This window comes from Salmo salar, chromosome 12 (assembly GCF_965601325.2).
Source record: "Salmo salar chromosome 12, fSalSal1, whole genome shotgun sequence".
Taxonomy (NCBI): Eukaryota; Metazoa; Chordata; class Actinopteri; order Salmoniformes; family Salmonidae; genus Salmo; species Salmo salar.
Window position 1 is genome coordinate 64,063,916 of NC_138302.1, and position 11,216 is coordinate 64,075,131.

The window sequence follows — 11,216 nt, forward strand, 5'->3', positions numbered from 1 at the left end:
GGTTTCTCATCTACATCATTTTGTAACGAGAAATTAGTATTTCGTTGATTTTAAGTTTTAAACACTGCAGCAACGCTATTTGTAATACATTCTAGTACGAGTTCCATATTATCGGTGAGAAAAAAATGCTGTTTTAAAGCTAGACTCCTAAAGATCTTCTTCAGCTAATTGCGAATTTATCATTTTGATGTCGAGATAATAAATACATCATTTATTAGAGTAATGAAATCTTTCCAACGATTCCCAACATGGCTTGACCAGGCACTTCCATGTAGGCTTAAATAATATATCTATATTTTTAAAACAAGGTGACGTTTTAGGCTTGTTGTCTAGCTAAGTAGCTAGTGCTCTGATTGTTTAGTGAACATTTTTGTTGAAACTTGTAACTACAACTAACATTGTCAAATGGTTAGTTTTCAACGTTGACACAAATGGTACGTTATTTAGTTTACGATATCTGGCTTTCGAGCTAGTTATTTTTGCGGTGGGATAATGCATTCTGCAATGGCTTTATTGACACACAATTCCAGATTTTCTTTTGTACTTTTATTCGGTGCTTAGTTCACAATTGCATGCGTTGATTGTTCTTATTTAGCTACTCGTGTTTTTTTTGACGCAACAATTTAAATATCAAAAGTAGTCTTCATTCGAGCTGATTTAAACAAGTTAGATTGCAGCATCTTGACATCCTTGTAATAGATTGTCCACATTGTGACATGACAAAAAGCACTCGTACTGTAATTGTAACATGCTTATGGTAGCCAACTTTTCTCTCAAATAGTATTTGTAGAGCTAGCTTGAGCTCTTTAAGTTTTGTTTGTGCTCTTTGGCGAATGAGAGCTAATGTACTGCTCTGTGTGTGTATAGGGGTGAAGCCGTATGCTTGTTCCATGTGTGACATGAGGTTTATACAGCGTAACCACCTGGAGAGACACAGCCTCACTCATACGGGTATGCGCCCATTTACCATACCCTTATCCCCAAGAAAGGCTCTTTTTTAATAAAAATAAATACGACCACAACAAACTCGAGTTTGGATTGTCAAGTCATTTGATGGGATGTTGAACCAGCCTCAAACTATCAAGTAAAACGTTTCAGGGGCATCGAGTTGGTATGCCGAATATTTATTTTTAATTTTTTTTTATACAAAAACGGAGATTCCACTCTAATCTACACATAATGAGTTGATGACAAAACATCTTAAAATGTTACCGGAAGTGTAGTTTCTTACCGTGCTTAATTCCTGTCCAGAAATGGACTTAGTTTTGTTGTCATGAGAACTAAAGAAACCTAGTTTCCCATCAGTTGAACAAACATTTGTAGATGCAGTTAATGTAACCAGGAGACTTTAGTAAGAGCAAATCATATACAGTTTGTTGTGGTTGGACACTGTGGATTTGATGTGATGAATCTGTTTGTGTGCTCTTTTAGGGGAGAAGCCGTTTGCTTGTGACATGTGTGACATGAGGTTTATCCAGCGTTACCATCTGGAGAGACACAAGCGTGTCCACAGCGGAGAGAAGCCTTATCAGTGTGAGCGCTGCCAGCAGGTAAGAGAACTTACACACACACACACACACACACACGGCCGCCCGCATTGGAAAGATGCCTTCTCAGTGTGAGCAGTGCCAGCACATAAAATAACATGTTTTACGTGCTGGTACTGAGGAACGCATGCACACGTGGACCCACATGGAAATGCCCTCTTACGTCACAAAACATCTGCCGCAGGGTGAGCAGTGCCAGCAGGTAAGAGAATGTGTGCACATACTCTGACAGGCGCACACAAGCCTCCATGCACCAGAAAGTCCCATTTGACCAAACAGACACAGTGGGTTTAGTTGTATTGGGCATTTGTCCACACACTCATCTGTTTTTAAATGAATGCTGAATAAATCCTCTATGTATGTGTTGTAGAACTTCTCGCGGACGGACCGGCTGCTTCGACATCGACGGCTGTGCCAGGGCCGGGGTGTGGCCAAGGTGGAGAACCAGCCGTGCTGCGAGCCCCGCCCTTACTCCCAGGAGCCCCCGCCCGCTCCACCAACTTGGAGCCCCCTGCACCCCCCTCCTGGTCGGCTGGCTGTCTGACTGACATTCCCCCCACCCCCATCGTCCCTCCATACACACACACACATACATGACTAACACCTCCCCGAGGAGACAGGACAGGCCACAGGGTCTTTGTCACGCAGCCCTGCGCTCAGTGGCCACACTCTGGCAAAGACTGATCCTGCAGCTCCAGTCCTGAGGTTACTATGACAGAGGGACAAATACAGGTAACTGCCAAAATAAAGGAAACACTTGAGTAAATGAGGGATACAAAGTATATTGAAAGCAGGTGCTTCCACACAGGTTTGGTTCCTGACTTAATTAACATGCCATCATGCTTAGGGTCATGTGTGAAGATGCTCAGTTGCCTCTTATTTTAGCTCCTATGGCTAGAAGGAGAGATCTGTGACTTTGAAACGGGTCTCAAAGGTGCATGGGGGTTTAAAGTGTGTGTGTGTGTGTGTATGGCTCAGTCACCAGATCTCAACCCAATTGAACACTTACGGGAGATTCTGGAGCGGCGCCCGAGACAGTTTTTTTCCACCGCTGTCAACAAAACACCAAAAGATGGAATTTCGCGTGAAAGAATGGCGTCGCATCCCTCCACTAGAGTTCCAGACACTTGTAGAATCCGTGCCAAGGTGTTTTGAAGCTGCTCTGGCTCGTGGTGGCACAACACCCTATTAGGACACTTTATGTTGGTGTTTCCTTTATTTTAGCAGTTACCTGTTTTATTTGTTATGTTTTGTCTTCTTTTGAGAGCGAGTTTCCTCCGATAGTTAGTCTATTTTGTTCTTAATATATCAGATCCTTTCTCAAAGTTAACTTTTGTATTATTTAGGTTGATTGTTTGTGCACTTGGTGGTACTCTTGGGGAGGGTGGGGTTACTGTTTGTCGTTACACCATGGTAATGATGAACTGGTTTGTGTGTGTGTGTATGTGTATATATATATACATGAATATATAACAATATACAACAGAGGATGTCTGTGGAAAATGTAGAACATGTAGTTTGTGAAAGGGAAAAAAAGAAGTTGTCAGACTGGTACAGGTGTCAGAACTGTTAAAGAAAAAGGGGTTCCATATAGTTAATTTAGGACGGTATAAGCAAGTGGAGGACGTCCTAACAGGTCAAAGGTGAAGGGTCAGGTCAGAGGATGTTTTATTGGATAGAGATGTGCTGATGACTCAGGAAGTGGCACAAGCAGGATGACAGCGTTACCAATTCCCATTACACCCTTTAACGGTGTACGTATGTACAGAGGTCTATGTGAGAAGGTCGCAGGCTCTTTCACGGTCAGTTCCATTACAGATATACGTGGAAAACAACGGCACAAGATGGCAGCTTCAGCGAGTCCCATTACTTTGTGTTTGTACAGATCCTCATGTTGAGAGGATAGCAGGAGGTATACAAAATCTTGTGGCCTTAGCACGTGCTTATTTTTTATATGTTTTGTATTTTATTCATTTGCCTTTTTTGTTTTTTGAATTAATGGTTTAATTATTATTATACGATTTATAAGGACGAGCCACTGCCTTTTACAAGCGGGGTATATTTTTCCAAAGCTGTCAACCTTATAGAACACTGCTTACTGCAATGGCACTATAAGGCATAGGCTTATAGTGCCATTGGCAAATCCTTCCTCTGTTCTTTGAGAATTGATATAGTGCTGGTTATTATTGTTAATAATGTAACCCCTTGTGTAATCATTCAGTAACCCCCGGGAGTTTGACAATTCCAGTGAGATGCTAATAGTGCTAATTTCAGTCAGGCAGTGCTTTGGCCAGCTACAGGCCATATTGATCATTTTGTCATAGCTAAATCAACAATTGCTTCACTACACACTAAAAAATGCCTTTTACTGAGTTATGTGGGGTAGGTGTGTGTGTATAAAGGATTGCTGTTATGTTCGTTCTGGGGTTAGCCTTAACCCAAATAAGATCTGACTCTTAAATAATCATTGTAGTGCTAAATGATATTGTAATGAATGACTCTGTAACATGTAACAAACTTTTAAACATGTCTGTGGTTTACCCCCTCTAATTGTAATGGTTACAGAGCACGGAGATGCTCTAGTTAATGACATGTATCTATTTCTTTGTGGGTTAGTCAGTGGGCCTATTGGTGGTGCTCCCCAGCAGCCTGTCTGTGGACTAGTAGAGCAGCCTAGGAGAGGCTCTCTGAAACTTGGCCCTGAGGATCACCTGTGTGTGCTGGACTTCACTTCAACCGAATCATTGAATTTAATGAATGTTTCTCTATATCACGATGCTACTACTGTTAGTGAAACAATGTACTTTTGTTTATTTAGTAATACCGTATGTATATTCCAGAAATGTTGCGATGTACTGTCGGCAGTAGTTAAGAGATTGAACTGTTCAGGTATGCCTGCGTGATTAGAGGATGCCATCCAGCAAACACAGGTGTTTCCTAGTACCAGGGTTGAGAGACTCCAGCTTACGGTATGATTTAGCAAGCCCATTCCCTAAGAAATGTGGGAAAGATGCCACCAGTGACCACGACTGCCCACCAGTGAGGCCATAGGGCAAGGCGGGTTGCCATTAACTTTTAAATCCCTCTGTTCTTGTCTTTTTTAAGTATTGTTATCAATCTTATGGTGAAAATGCAATAGAATCTTTGTCTGATCAGTTAATACAGTGAGATGTTCTTCTAAGCATCAGACAAAGGATAGAGCGATTTTAGAGAAGAGCTCTTCTCTCTTCCCCATCGCATTTGACTTTTGTTCATGTTTCAAGGACTTTTTTTTTTTTTTTTTTTCTGAAAGTATTGTAAACACTGGAGTGATAAAAACAAAAGACAAAAAAAAACATGGAATATGGATATTTTTCTTTTTCAAATCAGTACTAGATTTTAGTCTTTAGACAGAGCCGATTACTCCTCAACTTGACAAAGAAGATGGACAGAACCATTTGGATCAGTACTGTAATGAGAGCCCAGGGCATCTAGTAATTTAAAGATTAGAGGCGGTAGTACCTCAAGACAATGACTGTTTTCATACAAATCCCCTTCTATTTGTAGTAAATGATATTGCTAGAGGTAAGAAACAGCATCTATAGTAGCTATCACAGGTTAGCCTTTTATTTTTCTTAGTCTTGCATGCAGTTCTGGTCCTCCAGTTAAGATAGGATCTTATATTGATTATTCTTTTGTGTAGGCAAAATAAGTGCATCAAAAATAAAATAAACCTTGTGATCCAATTAGTTTTAATTGTATGGAGTAAGGGGAGAGAGGCTTCTTACCATTATGCTGAAATAAAATACTTTGTAAAAGACTCAAGTTTTGTGTCTGTTTTAATCCCGACAGTCCTGTCTTGGAGCGATGGCGAGTGTATGCACATGTGTCCTCAGGAGGGTGCCAAAGTTGAGAGGAAATATGAGATGTACACAGAATGATTATCAGGAATCTACGATATGGCACTGACTAGCCTGAGTGCCAGTATCATGTCAACTTGTCACCTATTGTCATGCCAAGCATGTTTGGCTTGACAATGAGCAATGGACTTGGCAAGAGCACAAACCGATCTGGGACCGGGGTAATATGGCACCACTGTCTGGCTAGAATTTGTTCTTTGGTGTTTTATTGAAACATTGCTATGCTTAGTTACATACAGTGAGGGAAAAGTATTTGATCCCATGCTGGTTTTGTACGTTTGCCCACTGACAAAGAAATTATCAGTCTATAATTTTAATGGTAGGTTTATTTGAACAGTGAGAGACAGAATAACAACAAAAAAATCCAGAAAAACACGTAAAAAATGTTACATTGATTTGCATTTTAATGAGGGAAATAAGTATTTGACCCCTCTGTAAAACATGACTTAGTACTTGGTGACAAAACCCTTGTTGGCAATCACAGAGGTCAGATGTTTCTTGTAGTTGGCCACCGGGTTTGCACACATCTCAGGAGGGATTTTGTCCCACTCCTCTTTGCAGATCTTCTCCAAGTCATTAAGGTTCTGAGGCTGACGTTTGGCAACTTGAACCTTCAGCTCCCTCCACAGATTTTCTATGGGATTAAGGTCTGGAGACTGGCTGGGCCACTCCAGGACCTTAATGTGCTTCTTCTTGAGCCACTCCTTTGTTGCCTTGGCTGTGTGTTTTGGGTCATTGTCATGCTGGAATACCCATCCACGACCCATTCTCAATGCCCTGGCTGAGGGAAGGAGGTTCTCACCCAAGATTTGACGGTACATGGCCCCGTCCGTCGCCCTTTGATGCGGTGACGTTGTCCTGTCCCCTTAGCAGAAAAACACCCCCAAAACATGTTTCCACCTCCATGTTTGACAGTGGGGATGGTTTTCTTGGAGTCATAGGCAGCATTCCTCCTCCTCCAAACCCGGCGAGTTGAGTTGATACCAAAGAGCTCCATTTGTCTCATCTGACCACAACACTTTCACCCAGTTGTCCTCTGAATCATTCAGATGTTCATTGGCAAACTTCAGACGGGCATACAGTGAGCTATCTTGAGCAGGGGGACCTTGTGGGAGCTGCAGGAGTTCAGTCCTTCACGGTGTAGTGTGTTACCAATTGTTTTCTTGGTGACTATGGTCCCAGCTGCCTTGATCATTCACAAGATCCTCCCGTGTAGTTCTGGGCGGATTCCTCACCGTTCTCATGATCATTGCAACTCCACGAGGTGAGATCTTGCATGGAGCCCCAGGCTGAGGGAGATTGACAGTTCTTTTGTGTTTCTTCCATTTGCGAATAATCACACCAACTGTTGTCACTTTCTCACCAAGCTGCTTGGTGATGGTCTTGTAGCCCATTCCAGCCTTGTGTAGGTCTACAATCTTGTCCCAGACATCCTTGGAGAGCTCTTTGGTCTTGGCCATGGTGGAGAGTTTGGAATCTGATTGATTGATTGATTGCTTCTGTGGACAGGTGTCTTTTATACAGGTAACAAGATGAGATTAGGACCACTCCCTTTAAAAGTGTGCTCCTAATCTCAACTCGTTACCTTTATAAAAGACACCTGGGAGCCAGGAATCTTTCTGATTGAGAGGGGGTCAAATACTTATTTCCCTCATTAAAATGCAAATCAATTCATAACATTTTTGACATGTGTTTTTCTGGATTTTTTGTTGTTATTCTGTCTCTCACTGTTCAAATAAATCTACCATTAAAATTATAGACTGATCATTTCTTTGTCAGTGGGCAAACGTACAAAATCGGCAGGGGATCAAATACTTTTTTCCCTCACTGTACTCCTCATTGGGCCTGATATAAAAAAACATCTGATGCTGATCCTAAAATGTAACTGGGATGACTTGTGGTGTCCTTTAGAAACGCTACACCAAGCAGCAGTTGGTGTTCATGTGTTGGCATATATTCAAAGGGCATAGTTGATATAACTGCAACCCATTTCTTGAAGTCAAATTAAATGGCCCGCCTTGGATTAAATTAAACCGTGTTTGCAGTGATTAAGTTATTTTTGAATGTATTTCCCCAGAAACACTGACCTTGGTCCTTCTCCACCCCACATCCCCCTCAAACAATCAACACCTGCGGAGGAGGAGGGCTGAACATAATGAGATGGCAGGGAGGAGGAGGAGGACTGAAGCAGGGAGTTAGTCAGGGGTGTCCTACTCGAAGGCCTGCTTATTTACCTTTATTTTGATAGGGAGTCAATGCTGAGACCAAGGTCTCTCTTCCAGATGAGCCCTGTTTTTTTCCGTTTTCTTTCTTCATTTAACCTTTAACCAGGCAAGTCCGTTAAGAACAACTTCTTATTTACAATGACGGCCTACCCCGGCCAAACCCTCCCCTAACCGGGATGACGCTGGGCCAATTGTGCGCCGCCCTATGGGACTCCCGATCACAGCTGGTTGTGATACAGCCTGGGATCGAACCAGGGTTGAAGTGATGCCTGTAGCACCGAGATTAAGTGCCTTAGACCTAGCACAATCATACACATCTCATTCCAAAATCATGGGTATTTTTTATTTATTTAACTAGTCAAGTCAGTTAAGAACAAATTCTTTTTTTCAATGACAGCCTAGGAACAGTCAGTTAACTGCCTTGTTCAGGAGCAGAACGGCAGATTTTGTACCTTGTCAGCTCGGGGATTCAATCTTGCAACCTTTTGGGTACTAATCCAACACTCTAACCACTAGGCTACGCTGCCACATTGATATGGAGTTGATCCCCCTTTGCTGCTATAACAACCTCCACTCTTCTGGGAAGGCTTTCCACTAAATGTTGGATCATTGATGCGGGAACTTGCTTCCATTCAGCCACGAGCATTAGTGAAGTCGGCACTGATGTTGGGCTATTAGGTCTGGCTCGCAGTCTGCGTTCCAATTCATCCCAAAGGTGTTCGACGGGGTTGAGGTCAGGGTTCTGTAGGCCATTCAAGTTCTTCTGCACCGAACTCGACAAACCATTTCTGTATGGACCTCGCTTTGTGCACAGGGGCATTGTCCTGCTGAAACAGGAAAGGGCCTTCCCCAAACTGTTGCCACAAAGGTGGAAGCACAGAATCGTCTGCAATGTCATTGTATGCTGTAGCATTAAGATTTCCCTTCACTGGAACTAAGGAGCCTAGCCCGAACCATGAAAAACAGCCCTAGACCATTGCTCCTTTTCCACCGTTCTCCTGGTATCCGCCAAACCCAGATTTGCCAGATGGTGAAGCGGGATTCCTCACTCCAGAAAACTCGTTTCCACTGCTCTAGAGTCCAATGGTGGCGAGCTTTACACCACTCCAGCCAACCGCTTGGCATTGCGCATGTTGATCTTATGCTTGTGTGCGGTTGCTCAGCCATGGAAACCCATTTCATGAAACTACCGACAAACAGTTATTGTGCTGACGTTGCTTCCGGAGGCATTTTGGAACTCGATAATGAATGTTGCAACAGACAATGTTTACGCGCTTCAGCACTTGGCGGTCCCCGCTCTGTGAGCTTGTGTGGCCTATCACTTCGCGGTTGAGCCGTTGTTGCTCCTAGACATTTCCACTTCACAATAACAGCACTTACAGTTGACTGGGGCAGCTCTAGCAGGGCAGAAATTTGACAAACTGACTTGTTGGAAAGGTGGCATCCTATGATGGTGCCACGTTGAAAGTCATTGAGCTCTTCAGTAAGGTTATTCTACTGCCAATGTTTGTCTATGGAGATTGCATTGCTGTGTGCTCGATTTTATACACCTGTCAGCAACGGGTGTGGGTGAAATAGCGGAATCCACTCATTTGAAGGGGTGTCCACATACTTTTGTATATATAGTGTATATTATGTCCTGGGAATGCCCCCAACATCCAATTTAATGGTCCTTAGTGTACGGTGCTGTGATAAAGTATGTATACAGAGGGTTATTCCAGAAAATTCCATAATATTCAGGATAGTGTTGAGTTAACTAACCCTAACAATGCAGGTTAGTTGGGGAAGATTTATTTGTTCATTCGAGTTCATTCGAGATCTAACTAAAATGATCTTGCTAACTCATTAATCCTGCTTTCTGGAATACCCCTGAGGCCACACCTTTCTTTGTTTCCTCCTAAAGGATATCTTAAGCCTCACCACCTCAGGTGACCTCAACACTGACTGCAATGCTTTCAGACTTTTGGGGTTCTAATGAAACCAGCTCACTGAGCCATCACTCATAGAGGGCACTCCCTCTCTCTATATCTCTCTCCATCCCTTTGTCTCTCCCTTTCTCGTGGGTTCAGCCATAGACTGTAATTTACAGCACCCTGGAGCTCTGAGCACTTAACACAGAGCCTTCCTGATTAACGGGAGAGTATGTCTGCTGATAGGGGGGAAGGGTGTGTGCGTCTTTTCATAAAGCAGCCCACTGGGCACAGACGTCAATTCAACGTCTATTCCACGTTGGTTCAATGTAATTTAATTGAAAGAATGTGGAAACAACGTTGATTCAACCAGTCTGTGGCCTGTGGGAGGTGTCTGGGTATTGTTTTTAGTGTTTCGCTAAATAACAGACACCTGGTAAGGTTGCAGACAGTTTGGTTGGACATTTGGCAAACTGCCGTGGGGAAGATTCTAGAACTTTGATCATGCTTTTATTTATCTATTCTCATGGACCTTTCAGACGTTTCTGAAATCGGAAAGGTTTAAACCCTCCTTTCCTTTCTCAATGGTTGAACCCGGATCCCTCACTGTCATAAATCATGAGTCATTCTTTAAAAGCACACCAGACCCAGACACACCACCCCTCTTCCCACCATGAGGTCCAGGGGTGGCCTCTCATTTAGTGGTTAATTAATAAATTAATCAGCAGCTCTGTAACTGCAGTGATTGGCCCTAGGTCATCTATCACGGTATCACCATGGTTACCGTCTGTGGTAATTAAAGATGATATTTAAGCTCGCTGATACATGTCCTGGAGGGGTCTGTGGCTTCATGACAACATTTACACACACACACACACACACACACACACACACACACACACACACACATACACACATACATACATACATACATACATACATACACACACACACAAAAAGACAAAGACACAGATAAAAACATGTAGTTGTAAATTCTCCAGACATTATGAGAGAGTAGAAAGCTATCTGGTCTATTTCACAAATGGGTGAAATGAGATAGGAAGAGATTGTGGAATTTGATGAGAGAGAAAGTCAAGCCACAAGGGCCCAGAAGATCTAGGCCAAAGATCATGTTGACTAAAAAGGAAACAAAACGACGCTCGGTCATATGGACATACAGTGTGATCCTACATTATCACCCTTGAAAAGAGGAGCAAAAATCACTACAAAATAAATGATTCAATTACTGAGCTGTATTGCTAAAAAAAGGGGAAATTTTATTATTTTAATAAATACAATTGCTTAGAAAAAGAGAATTAGTTTAACAAGGTAGGGGTCAGAATTATTGACACTCACATTTTACTCATTTAGCAGACGCTCTTATCCAGAGCGACTTACAGTAGTGAATGCATACATTTCATACAATTTCATAAAAATTTTTCTGTGCTGGCCCCCCGTGGGAATCGAACCCACAACCCTGGTATTGCAAACACCATGCTCTACCAACTGAGCTTGCGAGGATAATGGCACTGAGCCTTTTTCTAAAATGTTTTAGTTGTTGGAAAACACATTGGGAGGGACCTTAGGCCAGCAGCATCCCACTGCATCCCACTGCAGGTTTGGTCCTGGTCGGTC

The 11,216-nt window shown here is 42.7% G+C and overlaps 1 protein-coding gene across 50 annotated transcripts in view; it reads left to right on the forward strand.

Annotated features, from left to right (window-relative positions):
- The window catches only part of LOC106565455 (uncharacterized), a 33,252-nt gene extending 27,906 nt beyond the window's left edge, over positions 1 to 5,346 (forward strand). For 37 of the 50 annotated variants that reach the window (XM_014132610.3, XM_014132613.3, XM_014132620.3 and 34 more), the window contains 3 exons: positions 868 to 951; positions 1,432 to 1,550; positions 1,918 to 5,346. In XM_014132610.3, coding sequence (XP_013988085.1) covers positions 868 to 951; positions 1,432 to 1,550; positions 1,918 to 2,091 — 377 coding nt within the window. In that variant the 3' untranslated portion in view covers positions 2,092 to 5,346. The remainder of the gene's footprint in view (positions 1 to 867; positions 952 to 1,431; positions 1,551 to 1,917) is intronic. The other 13 variants (XM_014132626.3, XM_014132639.3, XM_014132646.3 and 10 more) reach the window with 1 other exon arrangement.
- Positions 5,347 to 11,216: the final 5,870 nt, after the last annotated feature.